General features: G+C 46.2%; 1 protein-coding gene across 1 annotated transcript; it reads left to right on the top strand.

The window, feature by feature from the left end:
• The first annotated feature begins 3,616 nt into the window (after positions 1-3,616).
• LOC119338660 lies at positions 3,617-13,094 on the top strand. Its single transcript, XM_037610937.1, has 3 exons — positions 3,617-3,903; positions 8,066-8,213; positions 11,889-13,094. Exons 1-3 carry the CDS (start codon positions 3,617-3,619, stop codon positions 13,092-13,094), a joined length of 1,641 nt encoding a protein of 546 aa, XP_037466834.1.
• Positions 13,095-13,981: the final 887 nt, after the last annotated feature.

Raw genomic sequence — 13,981 nt, forward strand, 5'->3', positions numbered from 1 at the left:
GCAAGACATACATCAAGTGTTCTCATAAAAGACTCAATCTGATAAGATAACTTCAAAAGGGGAAACTCAATTCATCACAAGAGAGTAGAGGGGGAGAAACATCATAAGATCCAACTACAATAGCAAAGCTCGCGATACATCAAGATCGTGCCATAGAGAGAACACGAGAGAGAGAGATCAAACACATAGCTACTGGTACATACCCTCAGCCCCGAGGGTGAACTACTCCCTCCTCGTCATGGAGAGCACAGGGATGATGAAGATGGCCACCGGTGATGGGTTCCCCCTCTGGCGGGGTGCCGGAACGGGCTCCCGAGAGGTTTTTGGTGGCTACAGAGGCTTGCGGCGGCGGAACTCCCGATCTATCTTGATTTTTGATGGTTTTAGGGTACGTAGGCATATATAGGCGAAAGAACTCGGTCGGGAGGTGCTCGAGGGGCCCACGAGATAGGGGGCGTGCCCTCCTATCTCGTGGATTCCTCGAGGATCTTCTGACTTGATCTCCAAGTCTCCAGGATCATATTCTTCCCAAAAGTAACGCTGCCGAAGGTTTCATTCCGTTTGGACTCCGTTTGATATTCCTTTTCCTCGAGATACTGAAACATGCAATAAAACAACAATATGGGCTGGGCCTCCGGTTAGTAGGTTAGTCCCAAAAATGATACAAATGTGTAAAATAAAGCCCATAAACATCCAAAAGGGTAATATAATAGCATGGAACAATCAAAAATTATAGATACATTGGAGACGTATCAAAGCCCACCAAAAAAAAGAAAAAAGAAAAAAAGAGAAAAAGAAAAGGGGCAATGTTACTATCCTTTTTCCACACTTGTGCTTCAAATTAGCACCATGTTCTTCATATAGTGAGTCTCCTATATTGTCACTTTCATATACTAGTGGGAATTTTCATTATAGAACTTGGCTTGTATATTCCAACGATGGGCTTCCTCAAATGCCCTAGGTATTCATGAGCAAGCAAGTTGGATGCACACCCACTTAGTTTTCAGTTTGAGCTTTCATACACTTATAGCTCTAGTGCATCCGTTGCATGGCAATCCCTACTCCTCGCATTGACATCAATTGATGGGCATCTCCATAGCCCGTTGATTAGCCGCGTCGATGTGAGACTTTTTCCTTTTTTGTCTTCTCCACATAACCCCCACCATCATATTCTATTCCACCTATAGTGCTATATCCATGGCTTGCGCTCATGTATTGCGTGAGGGTTGAAAAAGCTGAAGCGCGTTAAAAAGTATGAACCAATTGCTCGGCTTGTCATCGGGGTTGTGCATGATGGGAGCATTTTGTGTGACGAAAATGAAGCATGGCTAAACTATATGATTTTGTAGGGATAAGCTTGCTTTGGCCATGTTGTTTTGAAAAGACATGATATTGGTACGCTCGAAGTATTATTGTTTTTATGTCAAATGATAGACTATTGCTTTGAATCACTCATATCTTAATATTCATGCCATGATTAGACATATGATCAAGATTATGCTAGGTAGAATTCCACATCAAAAATTATCTTTTTTATCATTTACCTACTCGAGGACGAGCAGGAATTAAGCTTGGGGATGCTGATACGTCTCCGTCGTATCTATAATTTTTGATTGTTCCATGCCAATATATTCAACTTTCATATACTTTTGGCAACTTTTTATACTATTTTTGGGACTAACATATTGATCCAGTGCCCAGTGCCAGTTCCTATTTGTTGCATGTTTTATGTTTTGCAGAAACCCAATATCAAACGGAATCCAAACGGGATAAAAACAGACGAAGAATTATTTTGGAATATTTGGGATTTTTCGGAGGAAGAATCAACGCGAAACGATGCCCGAGGTGTCCACGAGACAGGGGGGGCGTCCTCCCCCCTGGGTGCGCCTGGCACCCTCGTGGGCCACCCGTAAGGCGGTTGATGCTCTTCTTTCTCTGCAAGAAAGCTAATTTTATGAGAAAAATCTGGGTGAAAGATTCACCCCAATCGGAGTTACGGATCTCCGGATATAAAAGAAACGGTGAAGGGGAAGGATCTAGGAACGCAGAAACAAAGAGAGATAGAGAGATAGATCCAATCTCGGAGGGGCTCTCGCCCCTCCCACGCCATGGGAGCCAAGGACCAGAGAGGAAACCCTTCTCCCATCTAGGGAGAAGGTCGAAGAAGAAGAAGAAGAAGAAGGGGGGCTCTCTCCCCCTTGCTTTCGGTGGCGCCGGAACTCCGCCGGGGGCCATCATCATCACCGCGATCTTCACCAACAACTTCTCCGCCTTCATCACCAACTCTTCCCCCTCTATGCAGCGGTGTAAACCCTCTCTTACCCGTTGTAATCTCTACTTAAACATGGTGCTCAACGCTATATATTATTTCCTAATGATGTATGGCTATCCTATGATGTTTGAGTAGATCCGTTTTGTCCTATGGGTTAATTGATGATCGTGATTGGTTTGAGTTGCATGTTTTATTATTGGTGTTGTCCTATGGTGCTCTCTGTGTCGCGCAAGCGTGAGGGATCCCCGCTGTAGGGTTTGCAATATGTTCATGATTTGCTTATGGTGGGTGGCGTGAGTCAACAGAAGCACAGACCCGAGTAAGTAGGTTGTTTGCGTATGGGATAAAGGGGACTTGATACTTTAATGCTATAGTTGGGTTTTACCTTAATGATCTTTAGTAGTTGCGGATGCTTGCTAGAGTTCCAATCATAAGTGCATATGATCCAAGAAGAGAAAGTATGTTAGCTTATGCCTCTCCCTCAAATAAAATTGCAATAGTGATTACCGGTCTAGTTATTGATTGCCTTGGACAAATAACTTTCTCGTAATAAAAAGCTCTCTACTAATATTTACTTTATTGCTTCTTATTCTAAACAGCCCCTACTTTTTATTTACATGCTCTTTATTATCTTGCAAGTCTATCCAACAACACCTACAAAGTACTTCTAGTTTCATACTTGTTCTAGGTAAAGCGAACGTCAAGCGTGCGTAGAGTTGTATCGGTGGTTGATAGAACTTGAGGGAATATTTATTCTACCTTTAGCTCCTCGTTGGGTTCGACACTCTTACTTATCGAAAACTGTTGTGATCCCCTACACTTGTGGGTTATCAGCAGGCGCGGGCTGGCACGGCTGCAGCGTAACAGCGGAGCAGCGGCGGAGGCAGGGCCGCGCGACAAAGCGGGCAGGGCGGCGAGCCACAGAGGCGAGCGCGGATAACAGGGCTATGAGTGGTGCGGGACTGGGAGCAGCGCGGGATCGCCGGGCGTAAGGACGCGCGGGCGAAGGTAGCGGGCACGGCGACCGCGAGCTCCTCAGGTGCTCGGGCATGAAGGCGGGGATGGGGCCCGGGCGCGGACTCGCGCGGGCGTGCACGGGATGACGACCAACAGGGAGAGGAAAAATAGTAGAGGGAAGGGGGAATCGGCGTGGGCGCTCACAGCGAGGTAGACGATGGCGAGCTCGTGTGGGCGCGGGGAGGACCAGAGCTGGCAGATCGATGAGGTAGCTGAGGCAAGCACCAGCGAGGGGAACGGGCGCAGCCGGTGTTGTTGAGGCTCCCCAGCGCCGACCTGGTTCTGCAGACAAAGAAGACAAGGCCCATGGTGCGGATGGGCACGGCAATGGGGTGCGACGAGGCCAGTGGCCGCGTCTTCGACGGGCCATGGCGATGCTCGGAGACGGTGGCGGCTTCGGGCGCTTCTCCCCGGCGCTGGAAAAGGGAGAGGAAGCAAGGGGGATATGGGAGGCGAGAGGGGGCCTGGGCGACGAGGGGTCGAGGGGGGCTGTGGCCTTATCCTCTTGGCGAGGCCGATGAGGTGGTCGAGGTCGACCTCACCCGTGTAGCGATCGCGCCACGGGAACAGAGGGAGAAGGAGACCAGTGGGGGGCTGGTTGACTGGGCCAGCCAGTTTGCTAGCTGGGCCGGTCGGTTCAGCGGGAGGGGGGATCCATTTTATTTTATTTTAATAAAATTGTTAGTGTTCTTATTTAGATTAAATAGTGATTGATTTTTTTCGAAGCTCAAACTTTGCACAAAAATGATATACAATATCCTAGGGTTGCAAAAAGTTTTTGAGGCAAAGGTTGAGAAGGTTTGCTTTAATTAAAAAGGCCAATTTAGAAGCCTTTGGGCCACTTATTGAATTCCTATGAATTTATTTGTGAGTCAATTCGAGTTGGTTCAACTTGACATAGGTCAGGGGAATTTATACAATATCACGAACACTTTAGTTTTGAACGTTTGAAAACTTTTGCCGTTTGACTTGATTTAGAATTTTGAATTTGAAGGGGATTTAATCAACGCAAGTTTATAAACAGTAATCATGATGACGTGGCATCATTAGCAGGGAATTACTATAGCTTAATTATCCGGACATCACAATTCTCCTGCACTACAAGAAATCTCGTCCCGAGATTTAAGGGGTGAAGTAAGGGGGAAAGACTCGAGAAGGACGGAGCTCAACAGAAGATAGGTACCTGGGGGCTATCTCAGTGAATGTGGCATAGAGGCCTCTCTCGAGTTGAAATTTAAGAAAGTCATCGAGAGCAAGGTAAGAAGGTGCAATAAGAAGCTTCAACCGAGTAGGCAAACATTTGTTGCCTGAAACAGAGGGTGAAAGGGGTTCAGGGCAATGGGAAAGTATTGCGTCTGATAACAGAATAGATCACTAGGTGGGTGGCTCATGATGTACATACGAAGCCAAGCGCGAGGAACAATTTTTGGAAAATAGGGATGTCCAAGAGAGTCAGGTTTCGATCCTGTGGAACTGTGGATTATGGGCCCACCATGTGGGTTAAAAGCAGGAAGGGTACTAACATTTGCACGGTCATGATAGCAAGGAAGGTCAAAGGACAACATGTCAGTAATGTTGGCAACAACGTTGATACCAAGGGCGAGGGACAAAGAGAACCATCTTCCTGCTCGTTAAGACAAGGCGGACCAATAGGCAAAGTTCTCGTCCATCGGTGGCTACCGAAATGTCATCAACAATAGTAACAAGGTCTTGCTGGCAAAGTTTGTACACCGAGGTGTTTACCTAAGCAGGGAATTATCACTCCTTAGATATGTTAGGTTACAAGAAAGGGTAACAAAACAATGGAAAGGAAAGTGTAGACTCGATCCAGTTATCGATGTTCTCGAGTGTCCAACAACTCAGAACCCGTGGAAATTGGAATCAGCGAGAATTAATAGTTTATAAAGAACTCATAAGAAGTTATGTAGTTCCGTGATATTCTCGAGGTACCACAGGGTAATACTTGAAGGTAGAACAGGATAGAGGTTGGACAGGTGAAAAGACCTGCAAAAGACAAGTAGTTTAAGTCGTCCGAGAAATGGGATCAAAAAAGAACAATATGGTCGGAACCACAGTTGCAAAGGACCAAATATAGGTGCAAGAAGAACTCATCGCAAGGGATTATTATTTTAACAAGAAGCTTCCATGATAAGTTCCACATATAGGACCGGTCTCAGAACTTAACTTCTCCGAATTACTCCCTCTGTAATGTGATATAAGATCTTTTAGCTCACTAAAGTATCAACTTTTTTGAGAAATAAAGTAGTGATCTAAAAGATTTTTTTTATTAATTTTTTAGGCAAGATCTTATAGTTACAGAGGCAGAAATCACATATTTGACCTGAGACCCAAATCAAATCACAAACTGACCTGGTCATGAAAAAATTTCACTCTGCTGACCCTTTGGTGTGGCGCCCGACAGCTGGGCGCCGCACCCTACTGTGCAGCGCCCTTCCTTTAGGCGTCGCAACTCCTGCCATCGTGGCAGCCCTGGTCCAGTTGCGGCCCCACACGCACCTGTGCAGCGCCTAAGGGCTAGGCGCCACACTTTGACGTGTAGCGCCTAGCCCTTAGGCGCTGCACAGTGACTTAAGCGTGGCTGCCCCAGCCCAACCAGGCAGTTCTTCATCTCTTCGCTCTCTGGACAGAGAGCAGCGGCGGCCCCCCCATCTAATCCCCCCCCCCACATCCCTCTCAGATCTCAAGATTTGATCCGTGGATTCGATCCCCAATCCATCCTACTAGGTAAACTCTTCCGTTCTCTTTCTTTTGCTCCGTAAATTTGTTGCCATTTTAGAGATTTGTCCAAGATTTGATGGAACCCTTGATTTGTTTGGTTTGCTCGATTTAGGATGTGTATTCATATTGGTAGTACCATAGTGTTATTTATTAGTTCACAATATATGATTCTTGTTAGTGAAACCCTAGATTGTTTAGTTTTTTTAGATATATATGAGATGCCTATTTTTATAGATAACTATGAGATGTTGATTTTTGTAGACATATATGAGAAGTTTGTTTAGATATATATTAGATGTTGAGTTTATTTCAAATATTAGATGTTGAGTTTATTTCAAATATTAGATGTTGTGTTTATTGAAATATTAGATGTTTAGTTTATTTGAACACATATGACATATTCATTGTGTGAGAAGGAGATGTTGAGATTCTTGTAGTTGAACACATGTTATATGTTTAGTGTATACCGATATTTGAGATGAAGATGAACTCTTATATGTTTATTGTTTGAAATTGTAAGGATGGTTTGGCTTCTGGACGATGTCTATGACGTGCAACACCGGGCCTACATGATGCGCGAGAAGGATAAGGTAATAATGAGTAATCTAAATATTTTGCAAATTTGCCTTTAGTTCAAATTTACATGCCCTAAGATTTGTCATTACTTGTTTTTTGCAGAAGCTTGAACCTATGAAGATTCGGTATCACGGGGTCTCTGGTCCTGCCATGCCTTATGATGAGCGGTACACACCGTACATCAAGCAGGCAGGACTACTCCCGTGGATTCTGTTGGTCAACCGGTCCACGCCGAATCTGAACGCTCCACTGGTGTCCGCTCTTGTTGATCGGTGGAGACCAGAGACCCATAGTTTCCATCTTCGGACCGGGGAGATGACCGTGATGCTCGAGGATGTCTCGTTGATCACCGGTCTTGCTATCGATGGGAGGCCGCTCTGTATGAGCACCGATTCTGATGGGTGGCGCGAGCAGATGATTGCTCTTATCGGTATGGCTCCTACCGAGGCTGAGGATGATGTAGAGGAGGGAGAAGAGAAGAAGAAGAGGGAAAGCAAAGTAGCCGGAGCTGCTTTCACGTGGATTCAAAATAACTTTGCGACGCGCCCTCCGGATGCCACTAATGATGTGATCCAGACACATGCTCGTGTGTATGTGGTACGTTGTGTCGAGGACTTTGTTTCCTGACTCCACTGGCAAGAACGCTCCATGGATGTGGTTGAAGGCGTTGACCGTCTTTGATAGCAAATGGAGCTAGGGTTCAGCGACTCTTGCCTACTTGTACCGACAGGCAGTTGGTCTGTTTTGTGATCAACTCATTTCTTCATTAGCAATGCAAGCTTGCTGTCAAGTTAACATTGTTTTTCTTTCATATGTAGCTGGACGATGCGTGTTGCAGGATCACACCTAGTGCGGGCATTGGTGGTAATCTGCTTCTACTTTCTGTATGGAGCTGGGAGCGTCTGCCTGTTGGACGCCCGAAGAGCGTCAGGTTTGATCCTTGGTATGCAGATGAACATGACGAATTACGGCGCCCCACGTGGGCTTACAAGTGGGATATCGTTTCCGAGATGACGAACGATGTCAATCTCATGTACCAAAAGTACATTGCCGAGTTGGACACGATTACGCCTGAGCAGGTAAGGAGGTCATTACTTTAGTCCTTTCTCATGCTTGCTTGAAAAATAGTCATCAAATTTGCATTGTTGCCATGTTTCATAGGTGGAATGGCAGCCATATGGCGCGGGTGAGAGCTTGGGGTACACCGCGGAGTTCTGCCTCAACCCGATGTGCTTGCGGGATAAGGATCTCTGGCTTATGTGGTGCCCACTGATATGCAATTGGGTGGTTGAGTTTCATTTGCCGCATCGCGTGTATCGTCAGTTTGGTCTTTTCCAGCCTCACCCGCCGGATTGGGTGGACACGGACAAAGCACTTCATAGGTAAGAGACCATGCCTGCGTATTGTCTAATCATCGGGACTCCTTTTGATTACGCTAATGTTTGGTTTTATACCACGCAGGTTGGACAGGAGAAGGCAGCGGAAGATAAAGGACTGGAACAAGCATCATTATGCGTATGTTACCCGCTTCCAGCTTTGTGTGGAGCAAGCTCGTAGCACTGCACGCGCCCCGCTTCGAGAGCACAACTCACTTGCTTTTGATAACTACGTACGATGGTTTATTGGAACTACTCGAGTTGAGATATGCCCGCCGGCATATAATGAGGATATTCTTGAAGAACTCGTAAACTTTGAGGATCTAGCAAAGGGGAAGTACAACAGCGATGTCAGGCAAGGGCAAGGAGTCCCTGCTATTCCGGTGATTAACTATGTGGTAAAGTGTTCCCCTCTTTACTTTCCCGTTGACCGTATTACACATGTTTGAATGGCTAACACATTCATTCTTTCTCATCCGCAGCGCACCGAGATCAAGAAAGCAGCTGATGAGAGCCAGTCTATTCTGGAGAAGACACCGGTTGGAACTGGCAATGATGATGGTTCACTATGAGCATTCCTCAAGGTACATATCACATTCACTAGAAGATAGTTCAACATCTCACATGCCCTCACAACTTCACGACACATTCATTAGAAGATAGTTGATGACGAGTGCACCGAAGCGAAGTCCCTACTGAGTAGAGCGAGGCCATTTCCCCTTCTTGTCACGTGCCGAGTCCTCCTCTTGCGCCTCGCGAGCCTTTGCAAGCTTTCTTGCCCTCTCCTCCTCACGAGCAAGTTTCGCTTGGCGTGCCCTCTCCTCCTCTCGTTTCTTCCACTCCATCCTCTCCTTTTGATGACACTCTTCCTCCAAGCCTCTTTGAAACGATTCTTCGAACCGTCGTTGCCCATTTTTCTTTGATCTCTTTCTTGGTTTGGGACAAGTTCATGTGTTGTGTCCCCCATTACTGCAGCCCCCACAACGGGAGTGCTCACGAGGCTCTTGGAATTGGCCGGTGCCGTATTCTCCACCGCCACCACGGCCCCATCCGTCCATGTCACCTCTAAGACGCTTTGTCTTACGTCTTCCCCGTCTAACGACCTTCAATTCCGGGTCCGGCCATAGTTGAACTCCATGATACTCCGGCCATTGTGATTGGTCCAAGTATGGCTGGAACCGTGGAGTCCATGTATTCTTTACCGTCATGATTGAGAACTCGGACTCCCTCACGGTAAGAGGGTGATTGACGTCAACATTCCTAACCCGGGATGCATTTAACAAGTGCGAGCATGGGAGATGAAGCAAAGACGGCCTCATGCAGCTGCAATCACACCGTGTTAGGGAGACCTTGAAAGCCCGGCCTCCGTGTTGGCGGCCATCGTTTGTGGTTCCTCCGGGCTCTTTCACCTCATACTTCCACTCGTTGTCGTCATATAGTACAACTTCTTTGGAGTCTGCCTTTCGTGATTGAAATTCCAACCATTCTTCAACCTTTGGTGGGAAATTGTACTTGTGCTTACCCTTGTTCTCACCAGCAATCTGCTTATCAGTCTCCATTGAGTCCTTTAAAAAGTATTCATTCATCTTGTCAAATGTGTATTGAACTATTGCCGTCACGGGTAATGCACGTACACCCTTGAGCACCTTATTGAAGCATTCTGCCATATTGCTTGTCATTTGACCGTACCTCCGGCCATCTTCATCGAAAGCACGTGCCCACATATTCCTTTCGGCAATGTTCCTATTGAGAAACTCCTGACCGCCGGGGTCAAGTTTCTTGTGTCTGAGCAATGCATTGAACAATGTGGAAAACCGCTTGTTGGTGAAAGCGAGACAACAATCCTGAAGATCATCGGCCAACTCCTTCATACCACATGCCCTATAAAAGTTTGCACAAAAGTGCCTCATGCACCATCAATGATGCAACTTTGTATGTCCGGGAATGTCAACCACCACCGCATTTAGAATTCCAGGATGGCGATCCGATATGACACAAATTTCCCTTTCAGCCGGTAATACCCTTGTTCTTAGTTGACGCAAGAACCACTCCCAGTTATCATTGTTCTCCACCTCAACCAAAGCGAAAGCCAAAGGCAACACCCGGTTATTGGCATCACTTGCTATTGCAACCAATAAAGTGCCCTTGTATTGTCCGGTCAAGAACGTGACATCAATGGCGATGACGGGCCGACAATACTCAAAAGCCCTCACGCATTGCTCAAAGGCCCAAAATGCACGGCCAAATACTCGGACGGTCCTCCCGTTATGAATCAATGTTTGGTGCCCATGAGGCTCAACCACGTGAACCATGCCTGGGTTTGTGGCGGCCATAGCTAACAACAACCTAGGGAGTCGGTTGTATGCTTCCTCCCAATTGCCATACAACATCTTGAATGCGGCTTGCTTCGCCTTCCATGCCTTGCCGTACTTCACCTTGTAATGAAAGATGGCTTTCACAAGGTCAATGACACTCTTGATGCTCATTATTGGAAGTGTGGATATTTGGTTGGACAGCCTGTAAGCAATGAACTCGGACGTGAGTTGTCTGTGTTGTTGGTACACAAGCTTGCCATCCGCATTCTTGTGCCGACACATGTGAGTTGGTAGACAACTCACTATGCGCCAAGTGGGACCTCCTTTCCATGCCCTTGCACGCACAATCCATGGACATGTTGGCACTTCACATTTGACCGTGTAACGCACATTCACGTCTGAGTTGGCCACTTTATGTGGACGATAATGTGTAACCGAGTAGTTGTCGAGCCACATCTTCAATTCTAAGAAGGATTGAAACTCACAACCGGGATATATCCCGTTCTTGCCGTCTTCCAAATCACGGTGAGAACTTGGCCTAGCTCCAAGAGATATGCATTTGCCACCATCCACAACGGCTTCATCCGCGAGACTAAGATCCTTGAACAATGGTGTCTTGTGATCCCGCCCGAATACCTTCTTGAATGCTTCGGCCTCCTTCGGCGTGAACCCCTCCTCATCAACTTCTTCATCGGGACCATCGTCATCCGAGTCCGATGCATATGCACGGGGAAAAGGGATGGATTGGTCCATTGTCTCTTGCACATGATATTGGTCGAGATCACCCACATTGTTGTCATGGAGGTCAACTTCGTTGTCATCCTCCTCGTACTCATCATTCTCCTCTTCAAAACCTTCATTTTGGTTATTTGGAGTCGGGCTCAATGTTGGCCAATCTTGTTGCGTGAATTGAGGTTCACTCATTTGATCTTGGTTCATGGGTGGGGGAGTGCTAGCAACCAACGGGGAGGGGTTCCGGTTCAAGTCTAAATTCAAAGTAGACTCAACCTTCTTGGAGGCAAATAACTCAAGAGCCTTGTCTAGAGATTCGGCAACCGTCTCCTTGTATGCAACCCAATGTTGCTCGGAGTTCACACGCATTGTCTTCCAACGGATGTGCATTCCAAAACCAACATTATGCCTTCCCTCGAACTCAACAACGTCACTTGGGTCCATCCAATTCAAATCTTTCCTCACTTGTTCCAAAAGCTCCGCATAGCTAGGACTACTCTCAAACACCATGTCAAGCTCATCCGGGTCCGTCTCAACATTGCCTTTCAAAAAGGCCTCTTTATCCACATGATGAACATAAACACATGTTCTCCCCATCCCTACAATAATCAAAAACACACATATATCAAGTAAATACTTAAGAAAAATATTTGCACACATATGCCCTAACATATATATGAATTAATAACCCTAACCCCCACATAACAACCATAACCATAGCATAACCCTAACACCAACATCAAACACACATAACCCTAACACCAACATCAAACACACATAACCCCAACCCTAGCATACTATGGAAGCCTAACCAACCCAAGTTAGCAACGAAACATAACATCATTCAACACAAATTTGCAGAAGAAGAAACAAAAGCATGGGCAGGGGGAGGAGGAGGAGCAGCCCGCGGCGAGCTTCCCGGAGGACATTCTCATCGACATCCTGTCACGGGTACCCTACAGGTCGCTGTGCCGCTTCAAGTGCGTGTCCAAAGAGTGGCTCGCCCTCTGCTCCGATTCCGACATCCGCAAGAGGTCGCCGCAGACCTTGTCCGGCTTCTTCTACTTCGATCACGGTTGGAAGACATTGCGCCCTGGTTGGCGTTTCCAGAATTTGTCTGGGAAAGGTGCTCCTATGGTCGACCTCGACGATCTCCCTTTCTTGGGCAGCACATATAAACATTTCTCTGTCACACAATGCAGCACCAGCCTTCTCCTCTGCCGATGCTGGAAATCACGCCCTCCTAAGGACTGCGGTTGGAGTTATCGCCTAGATCTAGATCCATGGATGTTTATCCGATGGCCCGAGGTTGCGGAATTCGATTATGTTGTCTGCAATCCTGCTACTCGGGAGTGGACTGTGTTGCCTCCTATAGAACTGCCCGGCCACCTTTCATGTTCCCACCCAGGCAAGTACATTTTGGGTTTTGACCCGGCCACCCTGTCCCGCTTCGTTGTGTTTGCGCACCTGAACACTAATTACGGCATGTCCATGGAAATGATCTACTCATCGGACACTGGAGGATGGACTTCCATGCAGAGTCAGCGTGATGATGTTGGTGTAGATTCGGTTAGTAATTTTGGAAGCAGGCAAAGCACCTTGTTGAATGGCACTCTGCATTTCCCTGCTTATGAGTCGATAGTCACACTGGACATGAAAAGGAATGCTTGGAGGAAAATTAAAATGCCACCTGGCATGATAAACAACTATGTCCGTGCTTTCATTGGGCCGTCTAAGGGACACTTGTATGCTTGGCATATAAAGAATCGATATGATGGTCAGCTCTCTATTTGGGTTCTTGAGAATTATGATAGTGGTCAGTGGACCCTGAAGTGGGTAGTTAATTGTTTTGAACTGTTTGGAAGGGATCGCCTCGAAAACGGTAAGTCCTACTCAATGTTTGCAATTCATCCAGAATGTAATTTGATTTTCCTGACTGATGGTACGGAGAAGGTACTATCATACAACATGGATAATCAGAAAGTGCATGTTATATGCACTTCTGTAGAATTTTCGGAAGGTCTACCCTACACTCCCTGTTTTGCGGAATGGACAACAGATGGTTAGTAAAGGTTTACACATTTAGCATGGCTCCAGTCTCTTGTTAAACACCAATTGTTGGGTATATGCCAAATATTCTAATTGAAGATGTGTGTTGGACAAGTCCTGAATGCACTTATTGGTGCATGTTCTTCTGGTTCTTTGAGCAATGTTGGTTAGCCATGAAGAATTTGTTACTGACCCTCCGATTAGAATGTTTAGTTATAAGAATGAACCTAGTCACTTAATCTATTTGTTTTGATGTAATAATTATCGATGTCACTCTTTTTTCTCCTCGCATGGAGCAAATATGACATAGTATATTCTGTGTTTGGGATGTCTAATTTCCTGGAAGCATATCTTTAGTATAGAATTTGCTATCCACCAATGCTAAAAATTGATCTTTCCTTGTTTTTATGCAATTCCATCTGGATTGGCTTTTCCATGTAAGTACTAAGTAACAACATGTACAGACTTACAGAGGGTATGAAGAAAGCTTAGTTTCCTTTATGAAATTTGCATAGTCTTCCATTGATGGTACCAGACAGTCTGCAGTTGTACAAGCCTACTGTCATATGCTAGTAGTTAAATGAAGTGTACGATTGAGCTGTATCCATGGTGGTGTGGCTTGTACCCTCCCATTTCTGGCGTATGCCCAGTCCTCGCTGCAGACCGCCAGACACTTCAGTGCTTACTGCTAGTCTACTACTGGAATTATGTTGCATCTGAAGTTCTGAACTTCTTTGCATTGCCTGGCTATGAAGCTCCATCCTCCTGAATGGGGGCTGGAAACCTTCTACCCGCCAATGAAGTTTAAGAACAAAAGCGTGGGTGGGCTATATATACATCTGAATTTTAGGAGATACTGGGAGACTAATATCTCTTGAGATCAGTCAGAGTTGAGGTGTTGCGCA

The sequence above is a fragment of the Triticum dicoccoides genome, chromosome 7B, assembly GCF_002162155.2.
Source record: "Triticum dicoccoides isolate Atlit2015 ecotype Zavitan chromosome 7B, WEW_v2.0, whole genome shotgun sequence".
Taxonomy (NCBI): domain Eukaryota; kingdom Viridiplantae; phylum Streptophyta; class Magnoliopsida; order Poales; family Poaceae; genus Triticum; species Triticum dicoccoides.